This window comes from Convolutriloba macropyga, chromosome 4 (assembly GCF_964194025.1).
Source record: "Convolutriloba macropyga chromosome 4, txConMacr16.3, whole genome shotgun sequence".
NCBI lineage: Eukaryota > Metazoa > Xenacoelomorpha > Acoela > Convolutidae > Convolutriloba > Convolutriloba macropyga.
This window is the reverse complement of record NC_134471.1, coordinates 33789527-33802745: the sequence shown is the minus strand read 5'-3', so window position 1 is coordinate 33802745 and position 13219 is coordinate 33789527. Positions and strand designations below refer to the sequence as shown.

Here is a 13219-nt window from a genome sequence, read left to right as displayed (position 1 = left end):
AACAGCAAAAAATTAAGAAAAATAATTCAAAATTTTTCAGTTTATTGTCATTTTTCTAAACAAAAAAATCGTTTCCAACCTAAGTGAATGTAATCACTTGGTATCTAAAAACTCAGTTACTAACATGCGTCTATTCAAAGCCATTACAAAGCATTATAACAAAACAAAACGCAAAAAATTGCTTAAATTCGCCTAAAATTCAGCAAAATAGCTGAAAAACCAGCAAAATGGCATAAAAATCTTATTAATGACCAAAAACTTGCGAATCACTATTAAAACAACCCTAAGCATCACACAATATCATAATCAGACCTCTAAACCAAAAAATAACAAAAAAACGGTTTTAAAAAGCCGCATGTGAACAAAAAAATTTCGCTCGCTTAGAGAAAATTTTTTCACACATCAATTTATCGCTCTCTCAAAAACAGCGGTATGAACAAAAACCACTCTCTTTTCGCTCCACTCTTCAATTTTGTTCAGCGCAAAAACCACTCCAAATTTTTTCACGCGTTTCACTTCCCGCTTTAAAAATCACTCCAATAAAATTGATTAAAAAAAAAAAAAGGACTTCTCCAATACTCCTCTTCGAGTCGTAAAAAGACAGCGCCCCAATACAATTCAAATTCTTTGAATTGTAAAAAAAGAAAGAGAACAAAAACTCAATATGATCCTTTTTTATTAAAACATCTTCATTATTGAAAATGTTGTTTACAGAATCTTTTGTAGAAGTCAACAAGCATTACAATTACAGCAACAGACTTGAATCAATATATACTTTTGTTTCTCATCAACTATATTTCTAATCCATCGAGCTTTAAAAGGCTTTAAATATGAGGCATCTTAATTATAACCCTCAAATATTATTTTCAAACAATCGTATCCAAGAATAACCAAAATTTTGGCGTAATTGTGAAACTGCTTACTTAAAATGCGTTCAATAAGTTTGTGAAACGTCAAAAAGTCAAAAAGTGTGAAGCATCGTCGGGGTTTTCTGAGCACTGAAGTTATCCCAGCGATTGTTTTATGAAATTTTATCTTACCTTCAGTCAAAGATTTGCACACATTTGCAAGGATTTGCAAATCCAAAGAAAAATTAATTCCTGTTTATTAATAATTTACAGTCTGACAAATTTAAAGGAAATTCTTCTAAAAGCAAATTAATTTTTACAAATTAAGAATGTGGAAATAAAAGATTGATTACTTTTTTAATTATTATTGTTTTTCTTCCTGAATTTTAAAAAAGGACATTTCATGAAAAGATTTTCTTTTCTAAAGTTTTTGTGTTTTCATTGTCCAAAAAACCCCAAATTTATACCAAACTTATTTAACAACTCTTGAAACCGAAATACATAAAATCTGCAGAAATAGGACACAAAATCAGTATCTATGTCTCGCAAAAACGATGCAGCCGTTTTTGCTTAAATCAGATACTATTAAGTGACAAGTCTATTGAAGAATTTCTGTTGACAGATAAACTAAAGTAGAAAACTTTTTCTGTAATAAATAATAAATGAACTGACTAATTTTTTTTGTGTTTATTACAATTATGAGAGTCCTAAAAGTGAATTTGACAAAAAAGTTATTCAAATGAGATAATTCAATTTTCTGGCGTTCATTGGCAGCTATATCTTGGCATCTAAACACAATGGACGGACTTTTCGCTAAGAAATAATCTACGATAAGATTACTGTTTTTTCTTGCTAACCTATTTTAATGAGTGAAATGAATAATAAAATCAAACGACCCTCATTGAATAGTAAAAACGAGAAAATAAACAGTACAATTTAGCGCCGGAAAATATAAAAAAACTTGAGATTCTTTGGGGACCCCTCCAATCATCCCTAGCATTTTCCTACACATTGAAAATGCTCTGATTACCTTAAGGAACGGAATTAACCACAGCTTATTTGATGAAGAATGATTGTTTCATTGACAATTTAGGATATTTTACTTTATCACTTTAGTCAACTTTTAGCAAAACATCTGTACTTATCTAAGCCCTCTATGGTACATTATTAAGCTTTCAACCACTTTAGCAACCTCAAAAGCGTGTGTTAAGGTAGGCACAATTGCAGTTTGCAGATGCAAAAACTGCGATATATATATATATATATATATATATATATATATATATATATATATATGTATATACATATGTATATATATATATATATATATATATATATATATATATATATATATATATATACATATATACATATCTATATATATATATATATATATATATAAATATATGTATATATATATATATATATATATATATATATATACATATACATATGTATATACATATATATATATATATATATATATATATATATATATATATACATATATACATATCTATATATATATATATATATATATATATATATATATATATATATAAATATATGTATATATATATATATATATACATATACATATATATATATATATATATATATATATATATATAAATTCCGTGCGCAATAGACGCTCAGTACGAGAGATAGATTTATAAACTTTGCTAGAAGGATTCAATTAGCAAGAATTAAGATACGTAGCTTTTATATTTCTTCCCCTGTTAACTTTTGGAAAAATCTGAGAACGCGGGTTGCCTAATCCCCTCAATTTTGCCCGAATTTTCCACAATGTTCTTTTTTTCAAAACTTTGTATCATTTTCTTTTTATTAGCATAAGAAAAAACGACCGAGAGGTAAGCAGATCAGGCAGAGTTGCCCGTGACGGATTGGGCATACATCCACGGCATTATATTCGGAAAAGGTTGAATATAGTCTTTCTGTTCTTCAAAATATTCTCAATTCAGGCGTTACTTAGTGCCAGAAGTGGTTTAAAATCTGAAAAGAGCTCCAAGTCTATTGCAGTCTGCAATAAGTTTTTGCTTGATGCCGCTGTTTTTTCCTCAAACTGTTGGTCACATTATTTTTCCCATTTATAAGGCTATAAAACAGATCAAACAATCATATGGACTTTGATAACTTTCCTTGCAATTCTTTCAACATTTTTCAACATATATGTTCACACTAGGCAACATATATGATAACATTTTTCTCAAATTTCCTTAAATTTTGATCAATTTTCGCTATGATTAGGATAAAGTTGTTTACGATAGTCTCATTTCTTTGACGTTTACAGATGAAAGGTACTTGATTAAATCAAATGATTTTGCTATAATTCCTGCTATCTTTTTGAAAACTCATCAATTTTCTTTCTTTTTTCGATAAAAAATGCATCAAATATGCCTTTCGGGTTAATTTTGTCCATTTTGACCGGTGATGCAGACATGAAAAGTGCTGATACAATCTTTACTTGATCAGTGATTAGCTTATTTTTTTCCGGTTTCCCGGAAAGCTTTCTGAAAATGACTTTCGTGCGGTTCTTCGCAAATTTTAACCAAAATTTATGAAAACTGCAGAATTTTTTTTTGAGTTATTATTATTGTTATTTTTGTTTGAGAAAAATAAACGATTACTCAATGTTTCAGAACAATTGAGTTTTTAGTAGTCGGGAAGCAATGGCAACGACATATTCGATCCCATCGTTCAAATTGTCAACAAGAAATTTTTCAGATTGTTTTTTGTCTCTGTCCTTTTTAAAATCTTTTTTGCAATTGATTCATACCAAGTACAGCAAAATCTATCTTCAATTAAAAAAATCAATAAATGAGAGTTTCCATTTTTGCCCAATCAAACTCCAATAAAACATATTGGGTATTTTTTGTAATGCTAATGGTGTTTATGGCTCCGACAAATTGTTTTTTTTTAACTATTGATGAATTATGCAAATTTGCCAGCATTCGCTCTCCTTTTTGTTGTCTTATGACTATATTTAAATGGTCAAAAAGTTGTATAGACGTTTGAGGGAGCCATAAATACAATATCTAATGATTTCATTTGATGTGTTGGTTGTTTAGTAATATAACTCGTTAATTATACAAAAGTCATCTCCTTTTGATATAATAGTTTTTTGTCAATTTATCCCTTTCGTTGACATTTGCCACTTTTCGGTTTTAATCGAGAAGCAACAAGAACAGGACTAGTTTTGGTCATTTTGTGAAGATTCATAGTTCAAAAGAAATCGGATTACAATGGCACACTTTAATTTTACTGAATTACGTTTGCTTTTTTTTTCAATATTAGTTACAGACCAAACAGATTTCAAGTCAAACCTCATTTGTTGACATTCTGAAAGTACGTGCAATGGAAGGTCAATGATCAAGTTGAGAGTTTGTCTAAGAATATATGTTTTCGGTTCAACACTTTTTTGATAAAAAAGAATTATATTTTTTTATCTTTGCAACTTTCAATTCTGTTCAGGCCACCTTTTAGCGTATTTTCAGTGATAGGAGGCATCGCATTTTTTCAAGTAAACCAAAATAGCGCTTTAATTTCTTTTTATAATGTTTTTAATTTTTTTTTCGCCTTGACACTGCAAATTTTCACAATTTTTTAATAATTTTTTTTGACGTTTTCCAGTTTTCGAGGTTTTTTTCTGCTGTATTGTCCGATCATCACATTGAAGGTGTATTGGTGACATTTTGCTTATCACATATCACAAGCGTTGAAGTAAGGCGCATTTGATTGTTTTCATTAATTTTAGTGAATAAATGTTGATCTCAACTGGCTTCGACACCATTTCTTAGTAAGATTGAAATCATTTTTTGATTTTTGCTTGTATTTAACCATTGTTGTCTAATCAGATTTTCAATATTGACAGGTCTCAGTGGTTTTGTATGGAGATATAACTGAAGCTATTGAAGGAAATCAGTTGATAGCTAATTGATTATTTTGAGTTTAAGTGTTTTCAAAAAGTATAAAATTATTTCTAACCATGCCTTTTTTCTGACTGTCTGTTATATATTCTCAACAAAGACAGGTCCCATGTCTTTCCTGGTGAAATACAAGTCAATTGCCGTAGTTAGCTTTTATATGATCCTATTATCACTTTTTCACTAAATGCAAAAAAGGACTGATGGACATTGAGTTTTGGTTGTAAGTAGTTCTTGTTGTTTATATTTGATTTTGTTGTTTGTCTTTAATGGCAGGTAATATCGAAGCTCTAATATAAGTTTTTGTTTAATTTGTATAATAGTTTGAGCTTCAAGCGATTTTTGTAAAAAAAATTATACACAAATTATTTTCGAACAATAAGTGACTTTTTGAAAACTTTCTATCTCGTCCTAATTTGGTGGACAATTAAGTCAGAAACGTGGTTAGGCGGGGTCGGAACCTTATGTGCAAAAACACATTTCTGTGCCTTTTTGTTCAATTAGTAGTTCTTTTTACTTTTTGCTTGAGTGGTTCTTGTGTAAACGCTTTAATTTTGTTTATTCTTTTTGTTTCAAGAGGTGATTGTTTTGTGTTCTGATTTTCAATTTTTCCTAGAAAAAGTTACTTGTGGACAAATGATTACTACCTATCCCTGCTTACCCTTGACACGATAAATCTCCGTTTTTCATTAACGCAGTTTATATTTGTGCGTTGTAGAGATCAGGAACTTGAGTGTAACTCCAGATGGACACATTCAACTGGCTTGCATCCCAGACAATCGAGACAACATCAACAGACATACAATGAATGAGTTCACATGGTACACAGGTAAACAAACATCTATAGCATCTCATTTTTTAAACTTTATCCTCTTCAAAGGACTATTTTCAACGCCTTATATTGTTTTTTTTTCATGTTGGCATGTTTTAATTGTAAATATAATTATTATCAGGCCTCTCACTACCCATTTATAGACCTCCACTTATCAAAAGGACGCAAAAATTCCACTAGGTGATCATTTATTGACTGATTTTACTCAGTCGAGCTTCCTACTTAAACTGAGCAAAACGTCCTTTCATGGGTCCAGAAATAACATTCAAATATTGTTCGAGCATTGTCTTTTCATAGGTAGAGCAAAAGTATTTACGATGTATAGAACAAATGTCAACACGTTTGTTCTGAGAAGTGCTCTTCAAATTCTTGAGACTAGAACGATATCATAACATGTGGAAAAACTTAAAACGAAAGGTCAGATTATCGAAAAACCGGCTGATATTTTCAAACCAAACGTAACAAATTTTCTATGTTTTTAGGTGAAACTTTCCGACGAGTTCTAACGTTTGAAACCAAACATACCGACAATTTTTCTCGTTTGAAACGGAACATACCAAACGTTTTCAACCTTTAAAAACCAAACACATGGAATCTTGGGAAACAACCGAAGCTCGTTTCGAACAACCAAAGCTACGTTTCGAATCAAACACACCCTAGTCGAGAATAGAGGGTTATCTTGTAGGAACGTGGCAGATTCTGAGAGACTCTTACAAGATGATACATCTTTTCTGCCAGAGATTTTTGGCAGATTCTTACAAGATAACCATTTTTCTGCCAGATTTGTACAAGAAAACCCCTTTTCCGTCAGATTGCTGCAATATAACTATTTTTGTGCCTAGGTCTTACAAGATAACTAATTTCTGTCAGATTAACAAAAGATAACATTTTTTAAGATTCTTGTAATATCAAAACTTTTTGGGGAATACCTTCGATTCTGGGAATACCAATGATTCTGGGAACACTGATTCTTCTATGGAAATTCTTTAATGTGTTCTCCCATTAAAAAATTAAAGTATTTGAAAAAATGATAAAAGAAGAAAATGATCTTGTTTTAATTTTTTGTAATCCATTGAGCCGCAAAAAGTATGTCAATTATTTATTTACTTTATGCGACACAAAAACAAATAAAAATTTTGGAATAGTAGCTCAGTGAATAATCAAATCAAGCAATTTTTTATCAAGCATTCTTTAATATTTTTTTAAAAAAATTTCGTGCTTGTTTATCAGATCGACACGAAAACTGTTCTGGAAATATTTTTCCGAAAAAATGGTTTGAGCAGAATAGATATTATTAGCCAATTGAAATGCGGCTCAACCCAAACGAACTCTTTCCCTTTTATCAGAATCTTGCAAGATAACCATTTTTCTGCCAGATTTTTGAAGCGAACCATTTATCTGTCAGACTCTGATAGATTCCGGTAAGATAATCATCCGGTATCAATTAGGGTACTGATGAGAACAGCGTACCAAAAATGTCTTTGATTTGTCGTTTTGTTCTGTTTCTGGATAAAAAAACATGAATGGGCGGAACACAGAGCGTTCACAAAGAGTGAAAAGGACGGAAATATGAACGGTTTTTGTAAGCCTGCACTTTTAATTGGAACAACGTTTGTATCTCTTCTTAAAAGATATTGATCGGCCATAATTGACTTCACAAAAAAGCCAGGGTAGCAAAAAGTTGCCAACCCCGATATAATTTTTGAGGTTAGAATAATTAATCAAAATATATAGGTTAATTTTAGATTATGTTTAGGTCTGAAAGCAGCAGATAGACCAAGTCTAGACAAAACGACTAGACAAGCTATAATAATAGTGGTGGAGAGTAACAATGGTGCTATAATGCAGAACTATGCAAGGAAGTTCCCAGTGCGTAAAAGGGAACACTACAAGGTCGACGAAAACATGTCTCCCTCAACCCAAGGAAGTCTTTTCATCATAAACGCCAACAAAGGTGGGGAAAACTGGTTGGGTCGAGAGCTTAAGGTCGGAGTAGATTTTTTTTAAACAATTTTTTGTCTGTTTTCGTTGTTTTTTATTTTGACTTTTTATGAGAGTTTAAAGATGTGGCAACAGTTTTATTATGGTGCATAATTCAAATGCTTGAGACTCGTTTTTGCTAGCTCTTGGTTTCAATGTATGTTTCGACGCCAAATATTTTCAAATATTATTGAAAATGTATGGTTCATTTTAAATCTTAGTTTTGACAGAGGTAATTATTCTTGAACACAGAAACTTAGCTGCTTGATATACAGAAATTACTCTGATCATGCATGCACCATAATGCACCAAAAATTACGATCTGCGTTGTGATGTTGTCTCATAACATGTCGACCGGTTTTGCTCTTGCTTCTGTTGCGACACCAAATATCTGTTTTTCTCCCCACGGAACCAGGTGGGAACTACTTACTGAACTGTGGAACACTTGAAAGACCTAAATATCTCCAAAACTGAGAATATTCGTGGCCTTTTCTGGTTTTGTCAGGCTGTTTATTTTCAAGCTTCATATCTTTTTATTTTTCCTGAAAATAATTGCTTTAAACCTGCAAAGATAGTTAGAACTGAACGGATACAATTTCAACTTTTATTTTTTGTTTAAATACATGATGTTTTAGTCAAATGTTTATTGCAGTTAGATTAAATTAAAAATGGCATCAAGATGAATATATCCGATGAATGAAATCAAAGACATGTTTTTTCATTTATTGGGTTTGTTTGTTCGCCAACCACATGATTCGCTGAATGAGAAAATTTGCATTCGCTTCATATATTACCAATTTTACTTGTTGCATATTTTTCAAATGCTTTGTTCTGAGCTACATTTCACATTCTCGACTTAATAGGTCGGGGTTTAGTTTTGAAATGTGAAATATATAGAGAATGAATATTTATAGAATCAGTTTCATTGGTTTAGATTTTGTTTAAATTAGTGCATATATTGAACATAACGGTACTAGCGGATATATGTCCAGTAAATGAACTTGTTTCCAGATGTGGAAGGTCTGTATGGATGTACGTATGGAGACCTGAACACAGAGTCACCCGTGACCTATTACGTCTCTGTGGCTCCTGGCGGTCAAGCAGCAGCCAATGACAAACTCACAGACTCCGCAACTACACGATTCCAATTCCTCACATCAACAAGTAACTCTTTCGAATTATATCAGCTCATTGAGCACAAAAATCAAAAGAATTTTCATTTTTTTCGTTTGTTGTTTTCGTTTATATAGAAGAGACGATAGCAGTAGTTTTTGTTGCGACCCACTTTAGTGGGCGGAGGAACTATATACTCAATTGGGTTTTTTGTTCAGTCAATTTTGGCCAATATAATCATCGCAGAGATTTGTGAGTGGTATCATTAGAAAGCCCGTCCAGCGCATAATTTGGAATTAAAAAGACATTTCTGATTTCAGCTTTTTACAGGAAGTTATCGACGTTTTAAATTTTGTGAATAGTAGACAACATTCCGTTGTTTTGTTCACATTTTCCCTATTTCTGACCAAATTTTTGTCAAGTTTGCTAAAATATGGTAAAATTGTTAAAAGAAGTGTTACTGATTTTATCTTTTAAGATAGAAGAAGGTTGCTGAATTGCTTGATCCGAGTTTTGTGGCTAGTATTTATGCTAAAGTTTTCAAAATTCTTCTTTTTGTCGAAAATGAGACAAAATCTGCTTATTTAGACCACTTTTGTTAAGTGTGCTGGAAGTAGAGACCTTAAAACTGCGGAAACATTATTTGTAACTCAAAAACAGAGCAAGTTGTACTCCTGCTGGCTTGGCTTTAAGAGTGTTCTGGAAGTATAATTTTTCCAGCTTCTTGCGAATATAAACTCGATAATTATACAAAATGCAAAATTTTTTTTGATTGCCTGATTTTTTCTTTAAATATGGATCTAATTTGCAATCATTTGAAAAGTCCAGCTTTTTCATAAGCGCGAAACAAAAACAGGGCTGATCTTGATCTCTACATGGATCATTACGGAAAAAATTGAGACTTTAATGTGGCGAGGCCAATTTTCAAAATATTTCCCCATTCAAAGCTTTTTTTAAAAATTACTGACAAGAAATTCATATCAGGGCTGAATGATTGACAAAAAATTGTTTTGAGTAATTAGGCCCACGGACCATAAATTATGATTTGAGAATTAGGGTCAACATTTTTATGGCTCGGATCAACTGTTTTTGTAAAACTCTTAAGTTTTTTTTTCATATGTTATACTTTCTGTAGTATAATGACTTAGTCTCCCCAATCAAACGTCCAATTGGCTTTTTAATTAAGCGTGGTTGAACCTAGACAATTAATTCAGCTGTTATCTAATGTCGCTTTTGACTTTGAAAATTTTTATTTTAACAAAATGTTGGTGAACTTTTGAACATTGCCACTATTTCCTCTTATATCTCTCATTTTCCTGCGTGGCATTAGTAAAACAACGAGACATAGGTTTTCTGTAAGTTTTATATTGATGTACATAACTGATTTATAGTTAAGTAATGGTTTCTTTGTTTTGATGCTTCGGGACTTCAATTTTTCTTTTTTTGAGCATTATTGCTTATTTTATCGGTGCAATTTGTTTCCTTGTCAATTTCTTACATTATTGACCGGTATAATTGAAACAAAGTATAGTTGGGTAAATGCAGAGCGCTGAAAAAAGCGTATCTTAAAATGAAAATTTTTTGTGTTGAATATTTTTTGCTTTTGGGCTGAGACACAGTCCTGTCGCAAAATTTTGGGGCTTTTTTGTTTTTGCCGACATATTTACGACATGTTCCTCATATTTGCCTGTGTACAACATATGCCAGATAGAGAGCGCTCAGTCGAGTTTCCCAGGATGTATAATTGAGCATGTTTAAAGGTTTAATTTCATAGCTTTTTTGCTATAATATGTTTCAAATTAACTTTATAAAAAAAGTTTTTTCAATTGTTTTGTTTTTGGTTTCATTTTTTTCACCATGTAACTGAATTGAACTAATGAGAAATCTCGAACACTTGTCTTGATTCAAAAAGTGTTTGCTCTTTGTTCATAGCTTTTGACTGATGGCTTGGACTATTCAGTTTCATTATAAGGAGAATTTTTTTTAGAAATTTCTATTTTGCTCAAGTTCTGGGTCTCTTTTTTTGTTATTGGTACGTAGTCTTTTCATAAGGAGGAACCTTTGATGTTCAGATGAGAAACAAGTGATGAATTAAAAATCTTGCAGATAACATTTTATAAATATAGTGCCTTGAACACTGAGGTGTCGTCAAATTGTATGTGAAGTTTTGACTTCTGCCTTTGTTTATTGTTATTGTGAGGTCTCGTGACAAATTTTCATTAACAGCAAGCCCAATAGTTTTTTGAGTTATTGCAAATCAATATATCTATTTTAGACCAAATCTTACGTTTGTGATGTCTTGTGAAAATATGTGTTTCAAATTTATTTGAATTTTTGAGCATCGCCTTTTTTTATACAGTTCTTAGGTCAATTTTTAACTTAGTCTCTGGAAAAACAAGCATGTTAAAAACTGTTTGCAGTGAACTAAACTTTATCATTTATAACGATTTTAGTGTCAACCATTTCTTCTTGAATTTGTTACTAGTGTTGCTTAGAGAATTCATTAAATGTCTGAGATTTTTTATATATTTTAATTTTTAAGGGTTTTTGTTTTATTTTTTAAATAAAACAATAATGGTAGTTGCCATTGGTTTCGATACAACGCGCGATTGTAGTTTTTTTTATCTTAGTGAAACTATTTTTTTGTTTAAACGGCCTCACTGCCATTTATTAACTGAACTTTTTATATTTGCCTGTGTTTGCATTTTTTTTGTACTCGTATGACGTACAATGGACTATGACAGGTCTCAATTGCTTCCTAGGGAGTAATGAATTAACATTTTAGTTATTTTAGTTGTTTTTTAATGATCTTTTTCACTTTGAAAATGTTTGTATTTAAAAAATGAGAAGTTCTTTTGAATTTCGCATCTCTCTTCTTTTTGTGGACCTGTTACCCAGTCGCACCGAGGACAGGTCCCATGTATTATATAATGAAATATAGGTTAGTTTTTTTTTGTTTGGGTTTTATCTGATGCAAGTTTGACTTTGTCGTTATTATTTTAAATGTAGACATCGAGTTTTGGTGGTACTTATTCTTTGTTATTCGAATATTTTTTGTTTTCTTTTCTAGTAGTCCTATTAACAACAAGTTTCGTCGGCCCTCTAGCGTGGAATTATTGTATTCCATTGTTGGTTTATTTGACCATAAAATTTCTTGAAATTGTCTGTCATTTCATCATTTAGCCATTTGGTAGCCAATTAAGTCAAGAATGTGGATGAGCGGGGTCGGAACATTATGTGCGTACTCACATTAACGAGGCTCTTTGTTTTTATTTAGGAAACGGTATTGTCATGGTACCTACTCAGACTGAAGTCTTAGACCAAAAGTTGATTATTCATTTGGGACGACTTGGACATGCTGACTTTAGGCTTGAGACTTTAGCATTGGTAACATAATATAAAACTTCAGTTAAACTGAACTGCATTAATCACAAATCTACACAACCTTGACCTTGTAGTGCAAAAACTGTACACAAAATTGTCATTTTTCCATCCCCAATTGAGGGGGGAGGAACTATATACTCAACTGGGTTTCTTTTGTTCAGTCAATTTTCACCGATCGATAAATTCATCGTAGAGAGTTGTGAGTGGTATCATTAAAAAGCCCGTCCAGCGTAGAATATGCAATTAAAAGAAGGGTTTTTTGAATTTCGTTTATAACAGAGAGTTATCGAGACTTCAAATTTTGTGAATTGTAGACGGAAATCCGTTGTTGTTATTCACATTTACCGGATTTTTGACCAAATTTTCATCAATTTTGCTAAAATTTGTTAACATTTATGACAACAGTGTTGTTGGGTTTACTTTTCAGTATAGCGGAGGCTTGATGATTGGTTTTATCCGAATCTTTTGGTTATCGTGGTTTCAATTTTTGTGAAAATGAGACCAATTTGCATTTCTTATTTTTATTCAAATTTTCTAGAATTTTTGCCTAAATATTTGTCAATTTTGCTAAAATATGTAAAAATTGTTAACAATAACACTTTTCAATTTTTAGAGACAAAAAATCTTGTTGACTATTTTGATTGATTTTTTTGGCTAATATTTTGGGTAAATATTTCAAAATTCAGCCGTTTTCATCAAAAATTGCCCGAAATAAGCTTCTTTAGTCCACTTAACTAAATTTGCCGGAAACTCACGCCCAAAACAACTAAAACAAGCCTTTAAAACTACAAATAGAAACTAGTCCTATTTTCTTTTCTATTGAGACTAGTCTGGAATTAAAATTTTGCCGTTTTGCTAACTTTACTCTAGGATTATCAAAAAACAGCATTTATTTCTGATCTTTTAACTAACAACTTATCTAGATCTAACACATTCGAAACAACTGAGTGTTCTTAATGAAAGAACAGCAATAACAAGGCAGCTTTTGGTCCAATCTTGGACTGTTACAATCCAAAGAAAATTCAGATTGTAATAGGTCGGTCAAATTTTTTTAATTCGGTCTTTTTTATGTTAATTAAAGAACAGAACATTTCAAATCAAAGCTTACCTTAGATAGC

At 31.3% G+C, this 13219-nt stretch overlaps 2 protein-coding genes across 4 annotated transcripts in view; both read left to right on the top strand.

Moving 5' to 3' along the window:
* Window positions 1-13219, top strand: part of LOC142337630 (uncharacterized) — a 448376-nt gene that overhangs the window by 106627 nt on the left and 328530 nt on the right. The window lies entirely within an intron of this gene.
* LOC142338401 (uncharacterized) overlaps window positions 1-13219 on the top strand; it is a 68810-nt gene that overhangs the window by 51537 nt on the left and 4054 nt on the right. For both annotated transcript variants that reach the window (XM_075388160.1, XM_075388159.1), the window contains 3 exons: window positions 5511-5621; window positions 7381-7578; window positions 8616-8768. In XM_075388160.1, the coding sequence (XP_075244275.1) occupies window positions 5511-5621; window positions 7381-7578; window positions 8616-8768 (462 nt within the window). The remainder of the gene's footprint in view (window positions 1-5510; window positions 5622-7380; window positions 7579-8615; window positions 8769-13219) is intronic.